Genomic DNA, 17,697 nt, shown 5'->3' with positions numbered 1-17,697 from the left:
TACCATGGTGACTGACAAGCCCAGATCGTTTCTTAATATTAAAGGGGGTAACACATTTAACTGAATCCTGCTAGCATGAGCTAATGTTTTCTTAGAGGGAATCAGTATGGCAAACAAGATAAAGAAGCATATTTGGATAGCATCAAATCCATTCCTCACATTCATAATTAATGTATGAAACAAACAAAAGAAAAAGCAAGCAAATATGTAAAAAATCCTGAGCATTGACTGTCCTATATGTATAAAAGTCCTAAATGTATATAAGCCTTCAAATGGGGAGGACCAATGCACTTCATTAACCTTTGTGTGGTTAGAAAGAGTATGAAATCTCACTAGAAGTAAGGGGGAAACTGGAGAATATTTAAATATTATGATATGGATATGGATATTTATAAATTAGATCCTTTGTTATTTGGAGTCAATACCTAGCCACCCAACAAACCACTTGGAAATGTTAAGAAATTAACACCAATAGGGATGAGCAATCAAAAGATATTGCATCTAGTCTTGAAACATCTCCCCAAGATATTTATTACAAAGGGAAAAATAGTAACTTCATAGTGGAGAAACACAACAGATACCACCTTGATCAAGAGATCAAGGTCAATATCACCACGAATAAGATACGTCAACATCATGTACCCTGGATAATGCACTGAGAAGGGTACAACATCCCTTCCGTAGATTTCTTGTCAAAAATACATAACTATATCATGAGAAAACATCAGACAAACCCAAACTGAGCAAAATGCTACACAATAACTGACCTGAATGCTTAAAAAATGTGAAGTTTGTGAAAAACAAGGAAGATGGAGGAACCGTCACAGACTGGAGGAGATTGAAGACATATGACAACTAACTGCAATGTGGGATCCTGGAAAAGAAAAAAAGGGTGTTCGTGGGAAAATATCAGTGAAAATCAAATTAGGTCAAAAAAAGGTCTGTAAAAAATTATCTCATATAGAAACAATAATTTTATATTGGATATAAAATTATACAAGCTTATATGGAATAATTTGTGTGCCATCAACATAAAATTTAACTCAGCATTTGTAATGATTTCAATAAATAAAATGTATATCCAAAGGTTTCATCTGTGTGACTGAAATTTATATTAAAATATATATAAAATTTATTAGCAAATAATTGGTGAGACTATGATCTCACTGCTTGCTCTGCCATGTAGGAGAGATAACCCCCAAGATACGTGAGCTTGGTAGTAGTGTACTTCACGATATGAAACCAGCACCTATAGTTGTTATAGACTTAAGTACAATAATTAAAATACTGCAGGAGATACTTGACAAAATCTATGTCCAACCTTTTTGGTAATATTGTTAGTTTTAATTAAAAATTAAGTTTTAGAAATAAAAAAAAGCAAAACCCACCCAACAGTACAGAAAGGCTTACAATGAGAAGGCAAAGTCTGCGGCTCCTAACTCCAGTCCAGTCCCCAGACTTTTCTTTATTGTGTTAAAAAATACATAACATAAAATTTACCATCCTAATCATTTTTAAGTGTACGGTACAGTAGTGTTAACTATATGCACCTTACTGTGTCACAGATCTTCAGATCTTTTTCATCTTGTAAGGCTGAAACACTACACTCATTGAACGACTCTCCTTTTCTCCCTTCCCCAGGCCCTGGTAACCCTCATTCTATTCTGCTTCCTGTTTCTATGGGTCTGATTATGCTAAGCACTTCAAATAAGTGGATTCATACAATATTTGTGTTTTTGTGACTTGCTTATTTCACTTAGCATCATATCCTCAAGTTTCATCCATGTCTTAGCATATGTCAGGACTTGATTCTTCTTAAGGCTGAATAATATTCCGTTGCATGGATGTACCACATTTTCTTTCTCCATTCATCCGTCATTGGACATTTAGGTTGCTTCCACTTCTTAGCTATCATGAATAATGCTGTAATGAACATAGGTGTGCAAATACATGGTTTTCAATTCCTTTGGAACTATACCCAGAAGTGGGAATGCTGGATTATGTGGTAATTCTATTTTGAACTTTTTGAAGAACGGCCATACTGTTTTCCATGCATCACAGACTTTTGTTTAATAACAGTTTTACTGAGATGTAATTTACATACCATACAATTCTAAAGTGTGCACTTCATTGGTTTTTAGCATATTCAGAGTTGTGCGACTATTACCACAATCAATCTGAGAACATTTTCATCAGCCCCAAAAGAAATCCTGTACACATGAGCAGTCATTCTTCGATTCTCCTATCCTCCCCCCATCCCTGGGCAACCACCAGTCTGCTTTCTGTCGCTATGAATTTGCTTATTCTAGACATTCCATCTAAACACAATCATACAAGGTGTGGGCCTTTGTAACTGGCTTCTAACGGTAGCCATTTGTAGTCATTTATGTTTTTATTTTTTTTGGAAATTAACCTCCATAATTCTAAATAAAATGATTATATGTCTATTTCATGATGTATTAACTCTAAATTATATGTATAGACTCCCCAGCATGAAAAATGAGAATTTAGCTCATTTATAACACCCCTCTTATCATAGCTCCCTCTTCCTCCTCTTCTCAATTTCAGGTCGCTTTAAAAACTCTTTTAGAGGTGCCTGGGTGGTTCAGTCGCTAAGCGTCTGCCTTCGGCTCAGGTCATGATCCCAGGGTCCTGGGATTGAGCCCCACATTGGGTTCCCTGCTCGGCGCGAAGCCTGCTTCTCTCTCTCCCACTCCCCCTGCTTGTGTTCCCTCTCTTGCTATGTCTCTCTCTGTCAAATAAATAAATAAAATCTTTAAAAAAAAATAAAAACTTTCTTTTAGTTCTTAATTGGTTACCTCAACATCTTTAAGTAAATCTGTAATTACTTATTTGTCTTAGATAGTATTTCCTTACTTACAGGATAGGATATTAGGCCTTTGTACTCCTTTCTCTCTCTCTTTTTTTTAAAAGATTTTATTTATTTATTCGAGAGAGAGAGTTTGAGCTGGGGGAGGGGTGGGCAGGGAGGAGCAGACTGTCCCATCTGAGCATGGAGCCCCACGTGGGGCCTCCATCCCAGGACCCTGAGATCATGACCTGAGACCAAACCAAGAGTCGGATGGATGCTTAACCAACTGAGCCACCCGGGCACACCTCCTTTCTTCTTCTTTTTTTAAACCTGATCTCTCCTCTTTAATCTCCCAAGATCTGATTGCTGTGATTTTACTTTTATGTAGTCCAGCCTGATAACATATACATTCTGTTCTGTAATAGTCTTCTGTGAATGGCCTATTGGTTGATTATATAAATCAAAATCCAGTAAACAATAAACAGCATTACCCTATTAGAATCATACATGTTCACTGCAGAGACAAATAATAGAATCTGATTCCATCTTCTTGGTAGGTTTTCTGATTCCATTCACTCAGTGGTTCCAGGGTTCCACTCCTGTGCCAGGCCAAGGAGAACGTTCCAAATGTCAGTGTCAAATGGATTTCTTTTTGGGATGCCTGGGTGGCTCAGTGGGTTAAGCATCTGCCTTTGGCTCAGGTCATGATCCCAAGGTCCTGGGATCGGGTCCAGCATCGGGCTCCCTGCTCGGCGGGAAACCTGCTTCTCCCTCTGCCTGCCGCTCCCCCTGCTTGTGCTCTTTCTCTCTGACAAATAAAATGAATAAAATCTTTAAAAAAAATGTTCAAATGGATTTCTTTTCTAATGCTCCCCCAATTGTTCCATTTGAGGAACATTTAGTTTGCGGGACATAACTGTTGTTATCATTTAAAAAAAAAAATAATTGCATTTATTTTTTTTTCTGCCTGACAGAATAAATATACACCTTTACCTTATTCTGAAATTATCCAACCCTTCAATCATGTTATGGAATGCACTTTCTTCTAGACTCATTCTTACAGCTTGTTCCCCTTAAGGTTGATTGCTCCACAGGGTTGGGGCACAACCATGATCCTGGGACTTCCTTTTAGTGCTCGGACTTCTGCTGTTGGACCCCAGGACACACCGACTTCCTTCCTTCCTCCCTCCCGCCTTCCTTCGCTCTTTCCCTTGGAACACATCATCAGAAAGGGTGCTTGGCAAACACATTTTCTGTGTGCCTGAAAATACCTTTATTTTGTTCTTATATCTGAATAAGATTCTCCGTTGGAATTGAATTGCTCTCAGGATTATGAAGACATTGCATCTCGTGTCCTGGCATCAGTCCTGCTGGAGAGTTTGATTACAGTCTCTGTTTTTCCACTGTAGGCTTTTTTTCCCCCGCTATGTGGAAACTTTAGGGTTTTTTTTCCTCTGCTCATGAGCATGTATAAAGATGTGGGTCTTTTATCTTTCATTTTCTGGAGTATTTTTAATTGGGAGCCATCTTGAGCTCTGGGAAACTTTCTTTTACTTTGTCTTATGTTATTTCTTCTCCTCCATTTGCTTGGTTCTCCTTTTCTCAAAAACTGTTAGTCGGATGTTGGCCTCTTGATCCTATCTTTTCTATCATGTTTTCCGACTCTTGGCATCATGGGAGATTTCTTTATTTTTCATCATTTGAATTTTTATCTAGCAAAATAAGAGCTCTTTCTTGATTTATTGAAAGATGGACTATCTCCTTGAATCTCCCTGAGGGTCCAAATTGAAACTGAAATTTCAAAATAAAACCCCCTTCTCGTCCCTAAATCATCTCAGTTCCCTATCAGGGTCCCATTTGCTCATCCAGGGTCTTCTAAGTTGCTGGATTCTTCCTAAATTCAGTGAGCCTTCTTTATTTGTTCTTTTAAAGAAGGAAGGAATATGTAGAGTCTTCTAGGTGGCCGGCCAGCGTTTCCCCTGCAATGGAGCCAGAAAATCAATGTCCTCAGTGGGCCTTTCCTCTGAATGAGAGGCTGGTGGTGGCAGTTCTGGTGTGTGAGTAAGAAGCAGTGGTGGACTGGGGGTGAGGGCTCACCCTGACTCACGAGAGCCAAGTGTGCACATCTCTTCCTGATTCCACCTTCACACTTCAGGTGAGTGGCCTGATGTCAGCCAAGGTGGGAGTCTTTACACCGACGAAATTGGCCAATGCTACTAATCAGGGCTGTTCCCCTCCCTCCACCCCCCACCCCCCGCCCTGCAGAGAGCCAATTGTTAAATATTTGCCAACACATCACTGGTAAGGAAGGTTCCTAGATAGGTTTCACTTTAGGAGTATGTGGGTGGGGTTTAATCTGCATTTTTCCCAATGACCAATAGTATTGTACACTCTTCTATGTGTCTAATAGCCATTTGTATATCTTCTTAGGGGAAATATCTATCCCAACCTCTGCCCATTTTTAAATTGGATGTTGGCTGTAAAGATTCTTTATATATTCTGAATACAAGTCCTTTATTAGAAATATGATTTGCAAATATTTCTCCCCAATATGTTGTTTGTCTTTTTTTTTTCAAAAATTTATTTATTTGACAGAGAGAGAGAGAATAAAAGCAGGGGGAGCAGCAGAGGGAGAGGGAGAAGCAGACTCCCCACTGAGCAGGGAGTGGGACTCAGGACTCAATAGACTCAGCACTCAATCCCAGGACGCTGAGATCATGACCTGAGCTGAAGGCAGACACTTAATCGACGGAGCCACACAGGGCACCTGTTGTTTGCCTTTTAATTCTTTTTTTTTTTTTTAAGATTTTATTTATTTATTTGACAGAGAGAGAGACACAGCAAGAGAGGGAACACAAGCAGGGGGAGTGGGAGAGGGAGAAGCAGGCTTCCCGCGGAGCAGGGAGCCTGATGCGGGGCTCGATCCCAGGACCCTGGGATCATGACCTGAGCCGAAGGCAGACGCTTAACGACTGAGCCACCCAGGCGCCCCCCTTTTAATTCTCTTAATGGTGTCTTTTGATGTGTGAAAGTTTTAAGTATTGATAAAATTAATTTATCAATTTTTTTATGGATCATGCTTTTGTTGTCATAGCTATTCATAGTTATCCTTTCCCAAGATCACAAAATTTGCAATCATGTTTTCTTATAAAAGTTTTATATAGTTCTTATATTTAAGTCCATGATCCATATTTTAGTTAATTTGAGTGTATGGTGTGAGGTAAAAGTCAAAGTTTATTTTTTGCACGTGGATATCCAATTGTCCCAATACCATATGTTGAAAAGATTCTTTCCCCCACTGAACTGCCTTGCAACCTTTGTCCAAAAGTGGTTGCTCATCAGTATAAGGGGTTATTTCTGGACTTTCTCTTCGGTCACATTGATTTATATTTCTATTCTTAATACTAATGCCACACTCCCTTGATTATTGTAGCCTTACAATAAGTTTCAAAATCTGGTAGTGCAAGTCCTCCAACTTTGTCCTTCATTTCTAAGATTATTTTGACTATCCTAGGCCTTCTGTATTTACATATAAATTTTAGGGTCAGCTAAAAGAGAGGGGAGAGGGGTGAGGAAGGGAATTAATTGGCAAGCATATCATTAGTAATACGAATAACGTATTTTTTACATTATCAGATTATCTTCGGACCGTATGTTTTCTGTATCCTTTTCTGTTTTGTGTTTCAAATGATATAATACTGATTATTCATATTAAATTCTACAGCTGGTTTCTGGCCCAAGATGGTAACATAGGAAGACCCTGAACTCATCTCCTCCACTGACATACCAAATCTACCTCTATTTATAGAGCGATTCTTCCTGAAGGAGAACTGAGGGCATATTAAATTCTGCAAATATCTATCAAAACCTACTACACTCAGCATGTTTCTCTAATATTTGCTCAGACTATACTGTATAAATTTATTTTTTGAAAAAGGAAAACACAGGGTGAATGGTATGAGCCTAATAACCATACAAAGCTGTCACAATTGCAGGATGAATCAGCTCCCCTAAGGTGCAGATCTCTGTACCAGGCAGGGAGAAAATGATATATGCACAGAAGTAAGCAAGTTTACCAGAAGTAAGGTTGTAAATGAGTAATGTGATAGGAAGTGTTATTTTGTTACAAGGTTCATGATACACGTTTCTTTCTGCTGATTATAGAAGTCACAAAATTATATGTGTGATTACATATTCAACAAAATTATATATGAAACACATTTACAAAAATGGGTTCTTTATAAAAACGATGTGTTTCCAAAAGACCAGTGTATTTCAGTGAATGATTGAAGCTTTTCTTTGGGATGATAAACTATCCAAGACAGCTCAATATGACAACATGAAACAGTTTCGGTTCTCACGTTCTGCTACGTGTGGTCCGTGGGCTTTGTGGACAGGAAGAGAGGAGACAAGGCCTTCGTGAACTGGATTCTTCAGTATCCTTCAGGCCTTTAAATAATTTCCTTTAACTCTTCTATATGTGAGAAACTGCTGGGAAAGTCTGAATTTTCTACCTTTAAGAGCAAGGTTTTGTTTTGTTTTTCTCTGTTTCTGTTTTGAAGGAGTAAGTTAATGATTGCAAACTTGGTGACTTAAAAGAACAGAAATGTAATCTCCCGCAGGTCTGGAGATCAGAAGTCCGAAGTCAGTGTCAGGGGATTCCTCCCTCCTGGAGGCTCACAGGGAGGATCCTCCCTTTTCTCTTCTAGCTCTGGTGGCTGCCAGCATTCCCTGGCTCGGGAGCACAGCACTCCAATCCCTGCCTCTGTCTTCACAGAGCCTCCTCTTTTTCTGTAGGTCCTCAATCTCCCTTTGCCTCCCTTTTATAAGGATACATGTGATTGCTCTGAGGACTTATCCTGGTAAACCAGGTCCACATTAACTTAATCACATCTGCCAAGACCTTGTTTCCATACAGTTAGCATTTACAAACTCCAGGGATTAGGACCTACCTTTGGGGAAGCCATTACTCTACCTATCACACCTACATATCCATTTTTTTTTTTTTTTTACTATTGCTGGTCAGCCTCTCATTTCCCCACTTCCTTGGGGCAAAGTCATTGGTAGAACACACAGCAGCTTAGATGTCACCTCAGTGAAGGTGACAGGGGTTGCCACATTTGGTATGATGGATATGGTCTCAGACTCTGTCAGTGGCAAGGAAACGTCACTCTAGGTGCAAGATTGTGTGACCATGGACTTGAGCTGAACTGGTGAGGACTGGGGGCTGGCGGTTCTCTGAAGTTGGAGAAGCGACTGAAATTTCCAGACCTCAAAATATTTATACTGTAAGTACATCAGAGAGCTGTTCCTCAGAAAATGTATTTGCACATTTGTGCGTGTGCATAGGTGTGTGCCTATTATACTCAGGCCGACCCCATAATTTGCAGGGCTTGGTGCAAAATAAAAAGACAGTGTCCCTTGTTCAAAAAGCAGGACTAAAGTGCTATTGAAGGTACTGAGCCATACAGCCTTTTCCTTTTTCCACAGGGTCTCTCTTGACTCATCATACTGTTCGTTTGCTATTTAATGTGATTTTAAGTAAAGAAAAAGGTAATTATTTTTTTCTGAATTTTATTGTTCATCTTTATATTATGTGAGGTCAGCGAATGTAAGCACATTTAACTCATATGCCTAGTCATCAAAATCACAAAACTTGTATTTCATAGCTCATAAATGTATATGTTTTGTTCTCACCAGAGCAGTGGAAACACTGCGTGACACTAACTCGACTGTTTTCGCTTTACCTCTTGACATGCACGTTCTGCCAACACTCTCAGCTTTTGCTTCCTGATGAGGAAGGAGGTCTGGAAGGATGAGGAACTGTGGGTAGCTCTATCTTCAGTGTAAGTCACTGGCTAACTCAGGGAATTAGCACATGTCTGAGAAAGGATGTGGTAGGGTTCCTTGGTTGCGTTTCTTAGAACACCATCGCCTTCCTTCTGCTTGGAGTGGGAAGTGTGGCCTCTTGGGGCTCTCAGCAGCCCTGCTTACTTAGTTCACGGACATAACTCCTTACCTTGTGCTCACTGTGGGTCTCACTGGACTCCCACACATCGAGGGTCGGCCGCAATTCTGGGCTCTTGGGGCATCAGGAATTCTCTAGGCCAAGAGGCAGCAAGGGATGGCGGCAGATGGTGCGTATGGGTGTATCTCCACTGCTCGTGCACGTGCTCCTGCATCCCAACGAACTTCACTCAGAAAACACAAGTGCAAAGATAAAATTATTCAGAATTTCAAGATGGTGACAGCAGAGCATTAAATGAAGCACAGGGGTCCTTCTGAGCTCAGGGCCCTCGGTGACCGCTCAGGGCCCTCGGTGACCGCCCAGGTCGTGCGTCCGTCAAGCCAGCTCTGGTTTGATTTGCTCTCATGAAGTATTAACTAATGTTTAAGGCCAATGGTTCAGTTGAAGTTCTTTCATACTCTCCCGGTCCCTACCTCTACTAACCTCACTGTGAGTGACACATTGAAAATCCTTCAAGCTCTGGAGTCAGACACACCTGATTTGGCATCTCAGTTTTTTTTTTTTTAAGATTTATTATTTGAGAGAGAGCGAGAGAGAGCATGGGGGGTGGGGTGGGGGAGCCAGCAGAGGGAGAGAATGGATCCTGAAGCAGATTCCCTCCCCACTGAGTGTGGAGCTCAACCAAGGCTCGATCCCAGGACCCTGAGATCATGACCTGAGCCGAAATCAAGAGCCGGCCACTTAACCCCCTGAGCCACCCAGGTGCCCCAGCATCTCAATTTTGGTGCTTATTTTGTGTGTAGGTGGGCAGCCACAAGTGAGAAGATGCAGATAATGACACTTAAGTCATGGTGGTGTTGTGGGGATGAAAGGCATAATACATAAAGGGTCTAGTCCTAGGAGTCCCACAGAACAAGGGAGGGTTAAAAAATGGGAGAAGTTTCTGTTACAAAGAGAGAGAATGGTTTGCATAAACATGCCTATGATCTGCTCCCTCAGTGTTTAAGAGATGGGATGAGCAGACCCACAAACCTAGGTCTGGTTCCAGCTTCCCCAAGCAACAGCCTCATGAACTTGGTGAGTCATGTCACTCTTCACGTATGATTCCTTATCTGTATGACTGTGATATTACCTACCTCGTCAAGTCACAGAGAAGTTTCTTGAGATATTACATATGGAAGCACTCTGTAAAATGCCATCGAATGTCAATCACTACTCAGCAGACTGCCCCATTTCCTGAGTTGCCATAGGTGGGGATCATTAAAGAGAAGTTTCCTTACTCTCCACAACCTAGCCCTCGGTCCCTGATGAGTTTTATCAGTTGTGTCCTGTCTAGCTTCTCAAGGCTCAAAACATTTACATTCTGATCTGTCGCTTTTCTTTCTCACATTGGTTTTAGACTCGATTTTATTTTCCAATATATTCAGTGCTCACCACTGGTTCTTCTGCCATCATGGCCCAGTTATCTTTTGGCATGTATTCCATGCCATTCACATATAGTTCCCGAAAGGTGCATGGGAACAATGTTCCCCCCCAAATATTCTTCTGGAAAGATAACTGTGTCGCTTCAGTGGGAAAATATAAAACCACACAGCATACTTTCCCTTCAATTCAGGAGTCTGTGACTAGACAAGAAAAACAGCTTCCATTAATTTAATGTGTTCCCAATCTCTGAAAACAAGGTTTTCTGGAACAAACATCAGAGTATTATATTACTTTAGGGATTCTACTCTCTGAATGTCCTACACACAAGCAACAAGGCCAACATAGTGGGCCAGAAACTCAAAGAATACATTTTACTCTTGACTTTATTGAACTGTTATGTCCAGAGAAAAAAGCAGTTCTCTGTACGGAAGTTTTCTTATCTGTAAAACAGACCAAATAATTTCTCATCGTCTGGGAGACCGTGTCCTAAGATCCTAGCGTGTTACCATCAGTGAGAATGGAGTGGGTCTGCAGAGATTAGATATGCATTAACTCTCTCTACGCCAGCCTATTAGTGAGGCGTGTTTGCTCTCCACAGTAAGTGCACTGGGAAACTCTCTTTTGAATCACATCGATGTTTCTCTAAACCTAGTAACCGAGAAAAGCTGACATCCTTCCTGAAGATAAGAAAGTCACTCCCACATTATCATCAAAATCAAGTGGGCAATTGTTTTTTAGATAGCTTTATTTTTCTGAATGTAAAAGTAATATGTGAGTCCAGTTGAGGAAGGGAGTCCATGGACGGGAGGGCTTCAGCAGGAATCCATGTGGACCCTTCAGGCTCAGGAGCATGTTTTTGCATAAGGAAAGGGCAGACGGACCACACTGCGCTGCAAAGGGGAGCAAGGAAGCCAGGCCTGGTTACTTGGTGTCTCTAACCCTGTGTTTTCTGTCGATACACACAGAAAATTATCTTTCCCGCTTATTGTACAGAGGAGAGGTAGTCTCTGTTCAGTGTGTGGCATACAACAAGGGCTGTATAGCTACTTTTCTCTCTGATCTATATTCATAACTGTATCTATATAAGTTTCAGGTGTACAGCTTTATAACTGGACCTCTGCATACACTACAAAGGGATCACCACCACAAGTCTAGTGACCATCCATCACCATACCGTTGACCCCCTTCCTTCATTGTGCCCACCCCTCACCCCCTTCCCCTCTGGTAACCACCGGTCTGTTCTCTGTATCTATGAGCTTGTTTTCTTTTGTTTGTTCACTTGTTTTGGATTTTTTTTAAGATTCCACATATGAGTGAGATCATACAATAGTTGTCTTTCTCTGTCTGACATACTTTTCTTCACATAATACCCTCAAGGTCAATCCATATTGTCAAAAATGGTCAAAATTTCATTCTTTTTTATGGCTGAATAATATTCCATTGTATATATACCACATCTTCTTTATCAATTCATCTGTCGATGGGCACTTGGGCTGCTTCTACTTCTTGGCTATTGTAGATAATGCTGCTATGAACATAGGGGTGCAGGTATCCCTTTGAATTCATGTTTTTGTATTCTTTGGGTAAATACCCAGTAGTATGATTGCTGGATCATAAGGTAGTTCTATTTTTAAATTTTTGTGGAAACTCCATACTGTTTTCCACAGTGGATGCACAAGTTTGCACTCCCACCAACAGTGCACAAAGGTTCCTTTTTCTCCACATCCTTCCCAACACCTGTTGTTTCTTGTGTTTTTTATTTTAGCCATTCTGACAGTTTTGATTTGCATTTCCCTGATGGTAAGTGATGATGAGCATCTTTTCATCTATCTGTTGGCCATCTGGATGTCTTCTTTGGAGAAATGTCTGTTCATATCTTCTGCCCAGTTTTTAATTGGATTATTTGCTTTTTTTTTGGTGTTGAGCTGTATAAGTTCTTTATATATTTTGGATACTAACCCTCTATGGGATATGTCACTTGCAAATATCGTCTCCCATTTGATGTAGTCCCAACAGTTTAATTTTGCCTTTGTTTCCCTTGCCTTGGGAGACATACCTAGAAAAAACTTGCTACAACTGATATCAAAAAAATTATTGCTTGTGTTCTCTTCTAGGATTTTTATGGTTTCAGGTCTCACATTTAGATCTTTAATCCATCTTGAATTTATTTTTGTGTATGGTGTAAGAAAGTGGTCCAGTTTCATTCTAATTCTAATTTTTGGAATAGTTTGAGAATAGGTATTAACTCTTCTTCAAATGTTTGGTAGAATTCACCTGTGAAGCCATCTATCCTGGACTTTTTTTTGTTGGGAGTTTTTGATTACTGATTCAATTTCTTTGCTGGTAATCCATCTGTTCAAATTTTCTATTTTTTCCTGTTTCAGTTTTAGTAGGTAATATGTTTCTAGGAATTTATCCATTTCTTCTAGGTTGTCCCCGTTTGTTTTTTCTAATATTCTCTTATAATTGTTTGTATTACTGTGGTATTTGTTGTCATTTCTCTTCTGTCATTTGTGATTTTATTCAGGTCCTTTCTCTTTTTTTCTTGATAAGTATGGCTAGTGGTTTATCAATTTTATTGATTTTTTTCAAAAAACAAGCTCCTGGTTTCACTGATCTGTTCTATAGTGTTTTTTTGGTTTCTATATCATTTATTTCTGTTCTAATCTTTATTATTTCCTTCCTTCTGCTGGTTTTAGGTTTTGTTTGTTGTTCTTTTTCTAGCTCCTTTAGGTATAAAATTAGGTTGTTTATTTGAAATTTTTCTTGCTTCTTGAGGTAGGCCTATATTGCTATAAATTTCCCTCTTAGAACCTTTTGCTGCATCCCAAAGGTTTTGAATCATATGTTTTCATTTTCATTTGTTTCTATGTACTTTTTAATTTTTTTTAAATTTCCTGGGTGACCCATCCATTGTTTAGTAGCATGTTATTTAATCTCTGTGTATTTGTGGTCTTTCCAGAATTTTTCTGTGGTTGACTTCTAGTTTCATAGCGTTGTGGTCAGAAAAGATGCATGGTATGACTTCAATCGTTTTGAATTTGTTGAGACTTTTTTTGTGGCCTAATATGTGATCTATTCTGGAGAATGTTCCTTGTGCACTTCAAAAGAATGTGTATTCTGTGTTTTAGGATGGAATGTCCTGAATATATCTGTTAAATCCACCTGGTCCAGTGTGTCATTAAAAGCCATTATTTCCTTTTTGAGTTTCTGTTTGGATGACCTGTACATTGATGTAAGTGGTATGTTAAAGTCCCCTACTATTACTGTATTAATATTGATTAGTTCTTTTATGTTTGTTATTAACCATTTTATGTATTTGGGTACTCCCATGTTGGGTGCATAAATATTTACAATTGTTCTATCTTCTTGTTGGATTGTCCTCTTTATTATTACATAGTGTCCGTCTTTGTGTCTTATTACAGTCTTTGTTTTAAAGTTTATTTTGTCCAATATAAGTATTGCTACTCTGGCTTTCTTTTGACATCCATTTCTATGACAGATATTTCTCCATCCCCTCACTTTCAATCTGCAGGTGTCTTTAGGTCTGAAATGAGTTTCTTGTAGGCAGCATATAGGTGGGTCTTGTTTTTATCCATTCTGTTATCCTCTGGCTCTTGATTGGACCATTTAGACCATTTACATTCAAAATAATTATTAATACATATGTATTTATTGTCATTTTATTACTTGTTTTGTGGTTGTTTCCAAAGATTCTCTCTGATCCTTTCTTGTCTTTCTCTCTTTCATGGTTTGCTAATTTTCTTTAGTGATATATTTTGATTTCTTTCTCTTTATTCTTTGCAAATTTATGAGTGGTTCTTGATATATGGTTACCATTAGCTTTGTATATAACCTCTCCTGCATATAGCAGTCTATATTAATTTGATGGTCTTTTAAATTTGAACTTATTCTTTACTCCTCTATTCCCCACATTTTAGGTAAATGTCATATTTTAAATCCTTTTATATTGTGAGTTCCTTGACTTACTTTTTACAGAAATATTCATTTTTACTGCTTTTGTGTTTTCTACCTTTATACTGTCAGTTCTGGTCCCTTTTTTCCATTCAAAGAGTTCTCATTATTTCTTGCAGGGCTGGTTTAGTGGTAATGAACTCCTTTAGTTTTTGTTTTCTGAGAAACTCCTTATCTCTCTTTCTATTATGAATGATAACCTTGCTGGAAAGAGTATTCTTGGCTGCAGATTTTTTCCATTCAGCACTTTGAAAATATCATGCCACTCTCTTCTGGCTTGGAAAGTTTCTACTGAAAAATAACCCTGCTACCCCTATGGGTTTTCCCTTGTATGTTACTGTCTTCTTTTGTCTTGCTGCTTTCGCTATTTTTTCTTTATCAGTATATTCTGCCTATTTATTTATTTATTTATTTATTTAATTTTTTTGAGAGAGAGACAGTGTGAGCAGGGAGAGGGGCAAAGGGAGAGGGAGAAAGAGAGAATCCCAAGCAGACTCCATGCTGAGCATGGAGCCTGACATGGGGCTTGATCCCACAACCCTGCGATCATGATCTGAGCCGAAATCAAGAGTCAGACACAAATAGGTTCAAAGGAAAAGAATGGAAAAATATATGCCGTGGAAAATGAAAAAAATATATAAGAAAGCTGGAGTGGCTATATATACATAAGATATAGAAGACTGGAACAACACTATCAACCAACTGGACCTAGTTGATATCTAAATAACACTCCACCTAACAAAAGCAGAATACTCAAGAGCACATGGAAACACAGTGTACTAAACTTCATGGGACGCAGCTAAACTCCATGAGATGCACCTAAAACTGTGAATTTCTTATTAAAAAAGTGAAAATATCTCAAATCAATAACTTAAACTTCTACCTTAAGAAACTAGAAATAGAAGAGCAAACTGAATCCAAAGCAAGGAGAAAGAAGGAATTAATAAAGACTAGAGTGGGGGAGGGTGGCTGGGTGGCTCAGTAGGTTAAGCGACTGCCTTCGGCTCAGGTCATGATCCTGGAGTCCCAGGATCAAGGCCCACATTGGGCTCCCTGCTCAGCAAGGAGTCTGCTTCTCCCTCTGACCCTCACCCCTCTCATGCTCTCTCTCTCTCAAAAAAAAAAAAAAAAGACTAGAGTGGGGGGAAAATGAAAGAGAATAGAAAAACAATAGAGAAAATCAATGAAACCAAAAGTTGGTTCTTTGAAAAGAGCAACAAAATGCACAAATATTTAGCTGATGGAGGGAGAGAGGAAGAAAGGGAGGAAGAGAAATTCAAAGCACTAACATCAAGAATAAAAGAGAGAGCACCACTGCTGACCTTGCAGAAATTAACAGGATTACAAGGAAATAATATGAGCAGGTATACATCAATTATTTGAGAATCTAAATTAATAACCGATAACTTAAAAGGACAAATTCCTAGAAAGACACAAACTACTGAAACTGATTCAGGAAGAAGTAGAAAGTCTGAATAGACCTATAACAAATACAGAGATTGAACTAGTAATCGAAAACTTCCCCTGAAGGAAAGCCTAGGCCCAGGGGATCTCATGGGTGAATTCTGCCAAACATTTAAAGAGGAAAAAGATCCCAAACCTTTACCAACTCTTGGAAAAATACAGAAGAGGAGGATGCACTTCCCAGCTCATTCTAGGAGGCCAGCATTTCCCAAACACCAAAACTGGATAGACATCACAGAAAAAGGCCAATATCCCTTACAGAAATGGAAGCAATTTTTTCCACAAAGTACTAACAAACTGAATCTAACAACATATGAAAAAGATTATACATCATGACTAAGTGGGATTTACCCCAAGAATGCAAGATTTAACATACCAAAAATCAATGGAACACCTCAGATTCATAAAGGACAAAATCACATTATGATTTCAAGAGACACAGAAAAAGCATTCAACAAAATCCAATACCTTCTCACGCTAAAAACATGAAACAAACTAGGGACAGAAGGGAACTTCTTCAACTTGATCGAGGCCACTTCCCCCTAAGATCAGAAACAATGTCTGCTCTTGCCACTTCTATTCAACATTGTATCCAGCAATTCCACTACTAGACATATCACAAGAGAACTGAAAACACAAAAACTTGAACAGGGATATTTATAACAGCATTATTGATAATAGCCAACAAGTGAAACAACTCCAATGTCCATTGCCTGATAAATGGATAAACAAAATGTGGTCTATTATTCAGCCACAAAAAGGAATGAAGTACTGATCCATGCTATATGGATGAGACTTGAAAGCATTATGCTAAGCGAATGAAGACAACACAGAAGACCATGTATTGTATGAATCCATTCATAGAAACGTCCAGAAGAGTCAAATCCAGAGATAGAAAACAGAAGAATAGCTGCCAGGAGCAGGGAATGGAGGCATGGGGAGTTACTGTTAAGGGCTACAGGGTTCCTTTTTGGAGTCACAGAAATATTCTGGAATTATGCAGTGGTGATACTGTACAATGAAGAAGTCCCATGGGTGCCATGTCTCTGCCCTGTTCTTGGCCTATCAGATAGAGACCAGGATAGAAAATGTCATACCCCAAACAGATGTGAATAAGGGCAGATTCATCCTTAGAGAAGCAACATTTATAAATGTGCACTGGTCTAAACAGTCTTTGAAAATTTCTTAGGGAGGAAATGTGTCTTTCCAATGTCCTTGTGCACGGTCGCCAGTTTCTGAGAGGCCACCGTGGGCTGGGTGCCGTGGCAGGTGGTTTCACAGACACGCCCACACCAGCTGCCTGTGGGGCAGGAGCCAGCATCTCTGCCCCAAGGTGCACACAGGGGAAACAACTGTTAGAACAGCCAGTCGAGACTCCTCTAAAGATCACACTGTCCTCCCCCATCCACCCTTATTGAGGCAAAATTTACACACAATATGGTGAATAGTTTTTAGGAAATTCTGGCCTAGGCTTCCCGAATAACCATACCAAAGAAACGTGCACTGCATGGATGTCTGTTTTAGTCATTTCTTAGCACAGAGGAGTTGAGCACTTACATCTTGAATAAACAGCTGATCTTGGGAGAGTAGAGACTCTTTAGATGCAATGCTTGAAGCATGAAGTTTTCTTGAGGTGCTCTTAATTAAGATCGTTGAACTAGAGTTCTCTTGCTTTTAAGACAGAATCACCTGGTCCAGGGTGGCCTTCCATTCCATTTTGCTGACCTTCGAAACTTCTGTCCTGATACTTACAGATTTGCTCCATTTGCTGTGGCATTTTGGTGGCTCGGTTCAAGACCTTCTAACGTTTGAGTGACATAAAGTATTTCAAATGGAAAATTTAGGCTTTAGATTTCAATTTCTTTTTTTTTAAGACTTTAAGCAATCTCTACACCCAATGTGGGGCTCGAGCCCACAAGCCTGAGATCAAGAGTCACACCTTCCACCATCTGAACCAGCCAGGCACCCCTAGATTTCAATTTCAAGCACAAAGCAGGAGTATTTCTTCACCTGATACTGAGTTTACATGGTGAGTGATCTCTAGAAACCTAAA

The 17,697-nt window shown here is 39.4% G+C and overlaps 1 protein-coding gene across 14 annotated transcripts in view; it reads right to left on the bottom strand.

Annotated features, from left to right (window-relative positions):
- Positions 1-17,697, bottom strand: part of DOCK9 (dedicator of cytokinesis 9) — a 327,271-nt gene that overhangs the window by 1,428 nt on the left and 308,146 nt on the right. For 4 of the 14 annotated variants that reach the window (XM_078070157.1, XM_078070148.1, XM_078070155.1 and 1 more), the window contains exons 56-57: positions 8,832-9,003; positions 582-874 (exon numbers count right to left, since the gene is read on the bottom strand). In XM_078070157.1, the coding sequence (XP_077926283.1) occupies positions 8,851-9,003 (153 nt within the window). In that variant the 3' untranslated portion in view covers positions 582-874; positions 8,832-8,850. Of the gene's footprint in view, positions 1-579; positions 875-8,831; positions 9,004-17,697 lie in introns of those variants that run through there. The other 10 variants (XM_078070150.1, XM_078070152.1, XM_078070151.1 and 7 more) reach the window with 6 other exon arrangements.

This window comes from Halichoerus grypus, chromosome 4 (genome assembly GCF_964656455.1).
Source record: "Halichoerus grypus chromosome 4, mHalGry1.hap1.1, whole genome shotgun sequence".
Taxonomy (NCBI): domain Eukaryota; kingdom Metazoa; phylum Chordata; class Mammalia; order Carnivora; family Phocidae; genus Halichoerus; species Halichoerus grypus.
The sequence above is the reverse complement of the archived record's forward strand: the minus strand, read 5'-3'. Positions and strand labels throughout refer to the sequence as shown.